This window comes from Neodiprion pinetum, chromosome 4 (genome assembly GCF_021155775.2).
Source record: "Neodiprion pinetum isolate iyNeoPine1 chromosome 4, iyNeoPine1.2, whole genome shotgun sequence".
In the NCBI taxonomy this organism is placed as follows: domain Eukaryota; kingdom Metazoa; phylum Arthropoda; class Insecta; order Hymenoptera; family Diprionidae; genus Neodiprion; species Neodiprion pinetum.
In genome coordinates, this window is record NC_060235.2 from 42,872,054 (window position 1) to 42,885,110 (window position 13,057).

Genomic DNA, 13,057 nt, shown 5'->3' on the forward strand with positions numbered 1-13,057 from the left:
TGACAGAAGCGTCGATACGTTGATCAGTGGGCGTTGAAAATACTCAACTCCGCTCGCTAATCGCTTCGCGTAAACAGCCAATTCCATATCACACGCGGAAAGTGAAAGGTAAATACAGTTGGAAATATTAATCGCAGGCAGAGGCAGCTGCTGTGTCAGTTTATCGTTCATATTCACGTGGAACGTGCATCGAGACGAATGTAATAACAGATATGGTTGCCAGTACTCGTTCGCTGTTATTAACAGCTCCAAAATTGAACGTCGAATGTAATCTTGCCCTGAACATTTGTGCAGGCGCTCAATTGTCTGCTGTTGTTGCAGGTCATCAATGGCTCAAGACGAACCTTGGGGTTGCACCAGAATCCGGATGGGCGGTGGATCCCTTCGGTCACGGAGCGACGGTCCCGTACCTTCTCAAGTCCTCAGGCCTTTCGGGGATGGTGATTCAGCGGATTCACTACGCCTGGAAGCAGTGGTTCGCAAAAAAACAGTACGGTGATTTCCTGTGGCGACAGCCTTGGGACAAGAACGGAGCGACGGCCATGCTAACGCACAATCAGCCCTTCGACATATACAGCATAAAACACTCATGCGGTCCACATCCCCACGTCTGCCTGAACTTCGACTTTCGAAAGATAAATGGCGAGTACACCGAGTATTCGGTACGAGCGGTGGACGTGACGAAGAACAACGTGAAGCAGATGGCTGAACTTCTTCTTGAGCAATACTCGAGGACCGGGTCACTCTTCCCCCACAACGTCGTTCTCATGCCTCTCGGTGACGACTTCAGGTACGATCATCCGATCGAGTGGGACCAGCAGTATACCAACTACAAGGCCCTCCTCGAATTCATCAATGAACGGAAGGACGAGTACAATGCCGAGGTTGTGTTCGGAACGCCGAAGGAGTACTTCCGGGAAATTGAAAAGAGGTATCAGGAGTACCCGACCCTGAAGGGTGACTTTTTCGTCTACTCCGACATCTTCAGCGAAGGCAGACCCGCCTACTGGAGCGGATACTTCACGACGCGTCCGTACATGAAGATCTTGGACCGAGAACTCGAGGCGAATCTGAGGTCGGCAGAGATTCTTTACACGGTGGCATTGAACGTCGCCAAGCAGTCCGGTCAGGACATAAAACTCTTCGAGACGTACTTCGAGAAGCTGGTCAAGGCCAGAAGGAACTTGGGCCTCTTCCAGCACCACGATGCTATTACCGGCACGTCGAAATCCTTCGTCATGAAAGACTATGCTCTCAAACTATTCGAGTCGATATCTGACATGACGAGCCTGCAGAGTTTCGTCATACAGTCTCTGGCGGTTACAGCACCGAAAGGGAACTCCATTTACGTTGTGCCAGAGTCGGACAGGGACAGCTACGAGAAGCTTCCCAAGAAGATTCCGATCGCCGTCAACAATCTCGAGACGCGTCAGATCCTCCTTTTCAATCCGCTCGCTCAGACGCGGCAGGAGGTTGTGACCTTGAAGGTGACGTCTCACCTGGTCAGAGTCTTAGATCCCCACAAAAATCCCATTCCGTATCAAATTCTACCGGTCATGAACGCCACCAGCATAACGCACGATCTCTACACCGTCCTCTTTGTGGCGGAACTCCATCCGCTCTCGATCGCGGCTTATCACCTCCAACACGTCGAAAAGGTGTCCGCCGACGTTCTGTCGGTGGTATACTGCAGCCGGTGCGGAAAGGATCCGCTCTTCCCGATAAAGTCGATGCAGACGGGAGACGTGCAGCTGGAAAACATCAGGATGAAGCTGCTCTTCGATGGTCAGACAGGATTCCTAAAGACCGTGACGAAGAAGACTTCCGGTAGGATAATGCAGTGCGGGATTCAATTTGCCGCTTATCCTTCTGCCCAATTTCACAGCGGTGCCTACCTCTTCATGCCAGATCCGAATCTGCGAGACACCGACAAGGACATCCTCGAGGCTTACACTCCTCATCAGAAAATCTACATCGTCTCTGGACCGCTGAGCTCCAGGCTTACGGTGGAGTACGGCAAGCTTCTGGTTCACCACGTGTCCATTTACCACGTGGACAATAGCCTTGGTGAGGCGATCTTCCTGAAGAACGTTGTGGATTTTGAGACACCGCCGAAGAACAGAGAGACCGAAATGTTCATGAGGATACAGACCGACATACAGAACGAAGACCCGCCCGAGTTTTACACCGATTTAAACGGTCATCAGATGCTGAAGAGGACAAAGATAGAAAGGATCGGTATAGAAGGCAACTACTATCCGATCACCACTATGGCCTACATCGAAGACGCGACCCACAGGCTTACCCTGCTGGTCAACCACGCCCAGGGTGCCGCCAGCTACCAGCCAGGGTGGCTCGAGGTGATGCTGGACAGGAGAACCCTCTACGACGATTCCCGGGGTATGGGCGAGGGTCTTCTGGACAATCGCAAGACCGTCTTCAAGCACTGGCTGCTCCTCGAAGACATCAACGGGGACGGGGACAGTTACTCTCGGGCGTCGTTGTTCGCCAATCACATGAGCAACGCGCTCAACTACCCAGTAAACGTCTTCGTTTTGTCGGTCGACGGTACCGAGCAGGAAGTCAAGGTCAGTCCGGAGACCCGGCTGGTCAGCCAGAGCTTTCCGTGCGACGTTCATCTGATGAATCTGCGTACCAACCATGACCAGAAACTCTCCCATTTTCCTACCAACACCGCGTTGATGGTTCTCCATCGGCAGGGCTACAGCTGCGCCGTCGGTACCGACACTGTATTCAAGAATTGTCCACTCGGCGACCGATTCTCACCCGCCACTTCGTTCTACACCCTCAACGCTAACGTCACCAAGACATCCCTGACCGGGACCAAGGTTCACAAGCAGTTGAACGATGGGTTCAGAGAGATAGATATCGTCCCCATGGAAGTCGAGACGTACAGTATACGGTTCGTGTAACAACGTGGTCTCGCGGATGGCCTTTCCATGACCACTGATTCAGAGCCTAAACGTTAGCGACGAGTGATTGCTTGCCCCGATTGGGATACAACATGATTCGGGCCTGGCCAAGAAGTGCGACTGTTATTGTGTTACATTCAGTTTTCGTATAAAGACTAACAATAAGAAATATCACGATAAATAAGTTTTATCTTTTGAGTATATTGTACCTCTTGCCACTGAATGCGGGCGTCTTCCGATATGTTGGATGCCAGTTGGGGCTTGGAACTCGTAATTGTCACATGTACATATCAGCCTGATCAACTCCACTATATTTATATTATACTCTGCCCTATTGCGAAGATTATATTATACCTACACAACCGAGAAAAGACAGGGAAATAAATCAAACCTACACAACTGAGAAAAGACAGGGAAATAAATCAAGTATTCTTATTAATCTAACGTATTTTCGTATAATAAACGGGTATATAAACACGCGGCGTGAGACATAATCGATGTACTGTTGCAGAGAGTGATGTGATATTGTCGCGGTTTGGTACCACTAATCATTAATTGAATACTTTTCAAAGCCACCTGTACCAAGTCGGATCTTGCCTCAAATAAATTTCAATAGATCTTATTCTGTTTCTAAGCTACTTTGTGCTTTCGTTTCTTCGTGGCCGACTGGTAAGGAAAATCACAACTTTGCAAATGATCGAGCGGCCAATTAAATCTCTTATTAATTCTGTTCCGATCTACACGCGGTTAAAGAATCTGTAATATGTTGTTTATTTGCATATTTTCGTACACCTATGAAAGTTGCGGTGTATCGCAGCAATAACAACAACAGCAGCAGCAGCACCTTGCATCCAATTATATGAAAAAGAAAATTACGAAGAATCTTGTATAAAATATATTTCATTTACACATGACATGTATAATAATCATAATGCAGTAACGTTCGATTTATGCCCGGGAGTATTATATTTCAAGACGAACCCGAATACATACAAACGTTCTTCCAATTAAATCCAAACACCACGGCAAAGGCTCGGGATCCCCGTTAATAATATCTGTACGTTAATTAAATTCTACGATACATCGCACGTATGCAAAACCAGCATCCGCGACGCATAATTAACGCCTACCCAACGGCAAAAGGACACGTCGTCATAGCTTAAGGTTTCATTTAACCGTATTGATGAACGATCAATGACACTACAGCAACACATTATTCGGTAGCTATTTAATACAGTGATCGCTATTATTAATAAACGAATGCCAAAGTCATATGGTATAAAATGCGATGAAACACCGATGACCTGGGTTACGCATGATATTTATTTGAACGGATTTTAACGCGAATCAGTTATATGTTACAGCAGTTTGTACAAGAACTGGTAACCGATTAACCGATCCCGTTGTTATTATTAAAATGATTATTATTATTACTGTTATTAATGTGAGTATTATTATTAACAATGGATGGTTATTGGTAGTATATTATAGTAAAAATGAAAGACAAAAAATACGTAATTTGTATAAGTTATGCAGGAGAAAAATTGGAACACACTGAATAAACTCACCCCTGTGAGTGCGGTTAACATACATTTAGTATGTCTGGAAGAATTGTTAGTCGAGAATATAGTTCATGCATAGACAAAAGTATCTTATTTATACACCCAATTTTTATGTATTAGTCTGCTTTTTCGTTAAATTGTTTTCTAGAAAGAGACTGACTTGATTGACTGAATCTTAGAATTATAGAATTAGCTAATTGATTTTGTATGATTTTTAGTTTTTTTCTTCAACTCATTTCACAATATCGATTTGACGATACATAAAATGGTTGCTTATTTCGTTTGATATATGAATGAATATTACGTGAAAACGTAAAAGTATAAATTTTCATCGCTACAAAAACGTTATAATCACCGCAAATTATGATCATGTGTACGAGTTACGACCGAGAATTTACTTGATATTATTTTTCATAAAGATTTCTATACGTATACAATACACATAGGTACATGACATGACGTAGGTTTAATCTGTAATATAGAAAATATTGAATTACGAAAATGTATATGTATAAGAATTATAACTATTTAATTACATAGGTAGATAGATTATACTGTAATATATTCTATGTTTGTGCTGTCTTTAGAGAAAAAAAAGATATATATATATACATATATATGTTATAGATATATTATGTATATTAGGTGCGTGTAAGGTATGTAAAATAATTAATAAAACATGGTTTGCGCCATGGCAATTTTTAAATTCCAGATATTCTTGCACGTTATCGTCAACTACATTACGAACGCTCAATTAGGCGCGAATGAAAAATCATCAATGAACAAATTATTTATAGCAGTGTGATAATTAATTATACACATGGTGTTATTTATGTTGCGATGTAATACAACTATATTTATTATCTAATTACATTAGAAGAAAAAAATTCGGAACGAAACCGTTTCATCGTTATGAATTATACACGTCATTACCTCGTCAACGTAATTTCTATCTTTCATGTATTGCAGTGATTTGCTGATACATCGTCAATGACAAACAATAAGAGGACGCATGCAGAATACGATTCTAAACAATAACCGTGAAAACAATATTTCAACTTGCTGAAGATTTTAATATGCAACTCGAGAGATTCGATCGATTCAATTGGGCATACCGATGTAATTAAATATGACGGGGAAGAAAGAGAAAGAATAAGCTGCGAAAGAAGACTCAGGTGTAATGCTGGTTGACTGGTATAAATTTTTTTTTAATGAAAGTAAAAACACTTGGAGCAAACCCCCCCACCCTTTATACGAAGTGTAACCAAAATCTATAACATTGTAAAATAATTTTGTGACCAGCCCCCAACTGATGAGCGCTTGATGTGGACTTGAAGTCTTTGTCTCTTGGTATTCACCCTGCAGAAAGTTTTGCGTTGCGGTTTTAAACAGATTTGAATGAAATCATTGTTTTCTCCCTTCCCATTTTCATTTTGAATATCACCTAGTGCCTCCATGCAGTTAAAATGAAAAAATGATCGGGTGTCAGTTTGAGAAAACAGTTCTCGGAACGCCAACCGGCGGTCGATTTTCCGTGAACCTTGATTATCAAACGCGTAATTTAGATCTGCTTGGATCAAGTATATGTATAATCTATGCACTTTTCAGAAAATGCAATGCTCGTCCTTCTTTACCAATTCTCGACTGCCTCCGATTGACAGAAATTATTATTCGGTATAATCGAGTAACACAAAGCGAAACTGTGTGGGTGTGTATGCGTCAGATAGATGAAAGTGGTTTTCAAGTTTGGGGGGATGAGATGAATTGTAATTTCAAACTTTCGCGAACTCGTTGGGATTGAGATTTCGTGACTGCGCATATGGAAGAAAGCAAGAACTTGCGGAAAATACAAAGAAGAAGGTGGAAAGAAAAGAGGGTGGAAAAAATTGAGACTAGAATGGTTTTTCGAGTTCGAAAGTCAGGCGAAAACTGTTTACCAATAATAAACTTGCCTCGCCCGCCAAGTTTTTCAAAGTTTGCTGGCGTATTCTTCGGCCAATTCTCAGTCAAAAATTTTCCCTCCCTTCATAACAATGTCTTCTATTAACGAACAAAAAATCGAGAGGCGTTAAACGCGGAGGAGGATGAGCAAAATTATAAGGGCTTAAGGCGTCTCCCGAATGGGGATTAAATAAAGAAAACAAAAAACAGGTGGAAAAAAGGTTGACAAAAGCGGGGGCGGCGAGTTGGAGATCTGCTTAGGGGCATTCGAATGTTTTTTGTACCCTTCAACGCGTTTCCCTTCCCTTCTAAATCCCTTCGCGAGGCCGGCACAAGATGAATTACCACCCCGATTGCTCTTTCGACCGTGATGCCGTTACTAAACCAGACACCCACACCGAGCCTTTTCTTTCTTTTATTAAAACTTCGAAATAAAGATCGAGCACCCAGTTTATCGACTAATTATTGTTCCATCTTGAGACGCGTGGGGCAAGCTAAGGATAGCATATTGTGTGAAAGACATGACAATACAAGCGGCTTTAGGCTGACCGTGAGTCATGCCATGTTACATGAAACGATTACGATTTTTTTTATTTGAACCACTGGAACGGATCCACCATTATAAAGTTTGGAATTCTGACCTTGGATTCGTTATCGGCGACCCAAAAAACCTCCGTATACTGATTCCACCAAAATTCAAATATTTTTAGATCTTTTTTCCACCATATTGGATTCGCCAATTTCGATTTTGCAAATCTGATTTCAGGTTCGTGATCAGCGACCCCAAATCCTAACGGTATCAATTTTCACTCGAATTCATTCAACCATTCTCAAGATATCATTATTTTTATTTTGTTTTTTGCAAATTTGTTATTTAAATGATGCAAAGTCTACTGAACCGATCAAAGCCAAAATCCAAACAGAACTAATTTCTGAAAAACCGCGTCGATTGAGACCATTATCATTTAGATCCGGTAACTCGTTCTCGAGATGTCGTCGGTGAAAAAAAATTGTTCACATACATACATACAGTGTACACAGATGTCCATCCGAAAATGGTCGGAGGTAATTCGTCGATATATCTAGAAGTTAAAAATCTGTTTCATGTAACGCGAGCATGTTTTACACGTTTCTCCATGCGTGTTTTCCGTACACAGAGTACCCGTTTCTACGACGGTAAAGTGAGTGCGAATGCGCATACGCGGGGTATTGAAAAGACCACTTTTAAGTCCTAGTAGTCCAAAGTGGTCTTTTCTGTACTCCGCGCATGCGCTGTCGAGCACAAATCTAACATCACGCGACCCTAACCTCAATTTCTCACTTCGTGAAAAAACGCGCAACAAGGAGGCAACGGTCTTTTCGCCCCGTGTATTCGCAATATTCGTGTTTGGCTCACCTAGACGCATACCTATATTGCAAGCTCACGCTCGGCCCGAAAAGTCCGAGTTTGCCTCCTTGTTACACAATATACTATTTTCGGTCGCAGAACCTTTTAAAATATGCCCATCACTGAAAGACGGCGGTTTTCGTTTAGTATATAAGTTGATGCATACCTGCGTATCCTGCGCAATCGATGCATGTATACCTATATAGGGGTGTGTATAATAAATGTGTAGGTGTACACGAGTGCTATTGAGAATATTGGAATGAGGCTGGTCACCCAATTCCGTCAATTTGCCAGCCCCTCGTGACGAATGCGGGAGTAACTAACGCAGGAAGTCCGTCCGCACGTATAACCTTTTCACAGGTCGCAATCGATTCTTCAACCAGCTTTGAATCCGGAAACGATATATCACGGCAATCGTCACTGTGCACGCTCATCCTTTCCGACCCAAAATCAACTGATTCAAACAGTAATAATATTCATGTTATAATTTCCAAATGTTTCGCAAAGTTAATAACAGTACGTATCTTCCGTCCTGAAATGTCGGAATAACGTGATACATTGCATTCTAATCATACGTTATTATACACGCATGCGACATATCATGATTAAGTAAAGCTCGAGCCATTTTCAATTCATCCAACCCGAAAACTATTCGGATCCGTGGAGATAAAAGCACTCACATCCTCCCAACAGATATTAGCGTTCAAAGTACACCGAACCTGTATGAATACTACGATGAAGTACGTTCATAGTTCATGCCAATGCATGAACATCCAGCGCTTTATCAAGAGGTGGCGCCACCTGCGGCAATGGTCCGCTATTTACTTTGCAAGAATCGCGAGTCCGATTGCGCGCTAACAATAAACGGTGGCTTCGTAAATGCACGCAAGGGCAGCTAGCGGTTTTTTTAATTTTCTTTTTTTTTTCGTTTTCAGGAAGGTACGACCGCTTCATTATTATTCCTTTGAAAATTATCAACTCTTACAGTTGCCTTGATTTGTTGAAAAGTAACGCTTGACGTTACGGTTATACACTTATTATATTGGCATTCAAGTGCAGGCAGTAGAGAAGACTTCTTACGCTTATTTTTCACCATTCGTTTCGACATACATCGTTATGCATTTTTACGATACTCGACCTTGGAATTTATGAAAACACCGCCGTGACGATAATCAAGCTGATATTGGTCGTGGAGCGAGAAAAACCGCAAGGATCGAGCTCGTTCACAGAATTTACACGTCATCGCTATCTTGACTGTTGAACTTTTTTTTTATTCCGACTCTGAAAGGTGTTCGCGCGCTGATTAAATATTGTTTAAATACGTTTTACGCGCTTCTTCGGAATATTACCGATCGCGGTGCGTTTCAATTTATGTATATAATTTCTCTACCGTCAATATTACAACAAAAGATACATTTCACAACGAATACTTTAGGTATACCATAATTTTTCACCGTTTCCCTACTAGCAAATTAACCAAGTTTAGTATAATTGTTTTACAAAGTAATTAATACCTCTGAACGTAGGTATTTTAAAAATTTTGACGCCAACCAAGAGAACAGATCGTTCTAAGGTGGAATTCTACTACTAGACTTATATATCACATTTTCACTAATAGGTTAATAAGACCTGTTTCCCAACAAATTAGTGTATGCCATATATTCCTCTTACGATTAATATAGACTTTCTTTTCTAAGATAATTTGAGTACTACAGCACAGGCGGTATTCACAGCGATATATATGTTTGTATACATATAATTAACCTTTTTTTTCTTCTTACTTGCCTCTCGTAAAGTTAGTTTTTAGCCTCAAACGTAGCCTCGTGAAACCGGAACTCGGTAGTAAAATTCTAAAAGGCGTCTCATTCGGTTTGCATTTTTCAAACGCACTAACCGAAATAACTCGAAAACTTTACAAGTTGGGAAGCTGTTTTTTTTTTTCATTTTTTATATAGTCAAATTTTCTATAAAAAAAGCTCCAGACTACCATACACCTAAAGGTTCATCTTGTATATTCGATGCGGACGTTTAAAGTTGAGTGCATTGAATAAACGAATCAACATGCTTATTACCTTGTAAATTTTTATCTCACCAGTGTTCTAAGCAGATAGAAATAATGTCACGCCAATTATTTCATAGAAAATTCAATTATTTACACGCTACGATAAAAAGAAAAAAAAGTTTTGTAATATCGGCCTAATACATAGAAGTTGACATTTTTTATTTGCTCCTAATTTTTTTTATATTTTTCGACTTTGTGAAAAAGAGCTTCATGATTGTTCCTTATTTTTTTGTCCAGCCGTTCGCGAGATATGAAATTTACAAAATTTGGAATTTTTTTTTTTTTTAGAATGTTCATAACGTTTACAAAAATACATCAATTTGAATTTTTTTGTTTTTGAAATTGTGTATTTTTCAATGAATTTTTCACGAATTTGATGCAAAAAAATATCAAAAAATTATTTACTAGACTTTTTTCAATTCATAGATTGAAATCTGATTTTGAACACTATTTATATCCTTCAGTTTTTTTTTTTGATTAAGATATATATCTACAGCTTTCGCAATCAGGATGGCAGCATGTAAATCTCCTTACACAAATTACGACAGTTTGGCCTTGACTTTGAACTCGAAAGCGAGCGTGCACAGACCGTCTCTAAACAATAATGCATAATTTTTTATTACGTAATGGCCATGCACTCTGTAACAAAAAATGTAAATCACGAGTCACAACTCGCGCGATATATTATAAACACACGTACATAAATTGCATTCTTTATAAACAATACTCCGCTTCTTACACTCCGTAGCCATAGACTTATATTTTTATAATCGTTCACAGTAGAGGCATCTGACCCCATTTTTATTGACGATTCTGCTGCCCCTTAATCAACATTAATTACGCAATTGATGCAATTAGATGCGGCAATCGGTATTAGTACAAGTACAAGACCCGCGCATCGAATCCCTCAGTTGATCACTCTCAATCTTGCATCTTGTATTACTTTAAGTCACAAGGCGTGTGAGAATCATAACGCATACAAGAATGAACCAAGTACAGATTTACAAATTGGTGCGGCTGATTTAATTGGCATTGGGTATTCGGCTTCGAATCAGATGCCACAGACGGCATATCAAACTTCATCCTACTTCCCAGTGTCGCATGCAGCCGCAGTTTTTCTTTTTTTTTCAGTTTTTTATACAACGCAAACTTTCAAGGTTGCACATTATGTGTGATTGATTGCCGTTTGCTTACATTTAGATAACTGATTTATTTCCTGCAAGTCAGAACTTATTATCCGCATGCAGAAACTCAAGTTCAATAGAGTTGGACCGAAATGAAACATTTTTACCGAAGGCGAAATCACGATGGAATATAAAGCCTATACGATATTCATTTTTGGGGAAACGAGGAATTTTCATTTTGCTCAACAATGCAGCCAAGTTCAGCAAAATTGAATCCACTCACAATTCACTAAAAGGTTCCGTTGACTTGGCTCTTGGTCGTAAGTTGTGTAAGTTGATTTCTATAATACAACGGCCTCCTGCTGTAAATTATAGCACTTGATTTTTAATCGGAAATTATAATGGTATTTGGTTTGATTGGCCTTTATTATTTATCTACCCCTGCAGGACTTCGGCATCGGGTCTCCCAAATATGTATAGAAAACTTGCGGTATAGATATCGGTCCTAATCGTAAGTGAAGTAATGCAAACTTGACTTTAGTCAGTCGCAACTGATTGCAAAAATTCTCGCAAAATCAAGGCCGCAATTTACTGTCCGCGTACGCAATTCTATTGATATGATTCACTCTGGACTACACGAGGATGATAATATATCTGTTAATGTGTAAAATGATAAAGTCCCCAGATTATCAGGTTGTGCAGATATATTGGGTACTCAAGAGATTCGAAATATTCGTATAAACATTGTTTTCAGTTCAGGGATAGGTCAATATTTGAAATAATCGAAAGTGTCGTGCATAAATCATAAGTAGTTATGTACGAATTGATTATTCTTATGCGAAAAAAGTCTTGAGAAATTGAAATATTTCCACCTCTACTACATTCGAATCACTGTGAAGCAAAAATTGTACCAGGTGTTCATCATTTTTTTCCAGGACAAATGTTTCAAATTTTTTTTTTGTTAAACTTCAAACACACTTCGATACTATAATTCGTAGCATACAGCAACAAACCATTCGCTTGAATAGATTCGTTTTAGACTACAAATTTCAATCCATCGAAAGTTCTTATAAAATGAATGTGTTTCGCATATAATCATGAACACCTGGCCACAATAAAATATGAGTACGGTACCAATGTAAGGAATAAAAAGATAGAGGAGATAGATGACCATGTTTTGCTTTCTTTGTTTGTTTTTTACGCATAGATCTATTTCGCAAGGATTTCCATCTGCACTTATAAGTGCGTGCTTAACGGAAAGTTATCTTGAAACCCGCACAAAACGAGGCAAGAAGACGTCGAAATAGCATATTTAACCCTTTAATTCACGTTGGGACGCTCAGCGTCCTATCTTTTTTTGCAACTTTTTATTTACTAAACTACTTTTTGGTAACAACTATCGAGTTTTTTGTTCCGCATGGTCCCTGAAATATTTCCAAGTACAAAAAAAAATGTATAATTTATTTATTTACTTATTGCAAAGATAGCACATATAAACAAATGGTCGAAATTCGTACTTTTCCACGAAAAAAAAACAACATTTTCTACTAATCTAACATGCAAATGAATGCAAATTTTGTACACAGACTTAATACACACTGGAAAGTTCTACAGAAATTTTTCAAAATGTTTCTTCTTGTTTTTGTCTGTCCGCCATATTGGATCCGCTATTTTGCATACTCGAATTTTGGATTCAGATTCATAATCGACGACCCAAAAGCCCGTGTATGTAAAATTTCAAGCGAATCGCATCTAAAAAAAAAAAAGAATATACGCATGAAAGGATTAAAATACAGCAGAAGTCTAACTGTTTCTCGACTTCTTTCTGAACATCGATCAGTCATAAGTATATACCACTGGAAAAAATCAGTGTATGCACAGTAAAAAAAATTGTCACTGGGAGTCAGTGAATTTTCACTGATTCAAATATACAGTTCCATTTATTCTGAGAACCTTTAATAGTTAGGCTCTATAGAACAAACTTGTATCGGCTCCATAATTTCAGTTCTACCAATATAAATATATGTAATTAATTATTTCCCTCATCT

At 39.7% G+C, this 13,057-nt stretch overlaps 1 protein-coding gene across 4 annotated transcripts in view; it reads left to right on the plus strand.

Annotated features, from left to right (window-relative positions):
* alpha-Man-IIb (alpha-Mannosidase class II b) overlaps window positions 1–5,436 on the plus strand; it is an 83,460-nt gene extending 78,024 nt beyond the window's left edge. For all 4 annotated transcript variants that reach the window (XM_069135102.1, XM_046621645.2, XM_069135101.1 and 1 more), the window contains one exon: window positions 322–5,436. In XM_069135102.1, coding sequence (XP_068991203.1) covers window positions 322–2,933 — 2,612 coding nt within the window. In that variant the 3' untranslated portion in view covers window positions 2,934–5,436. The remainder of the gene's footprint in view (window positions 1–321) is intronic.
* Window positions 5,437–13,057: the final 7,621 nt, after the last annotated feature.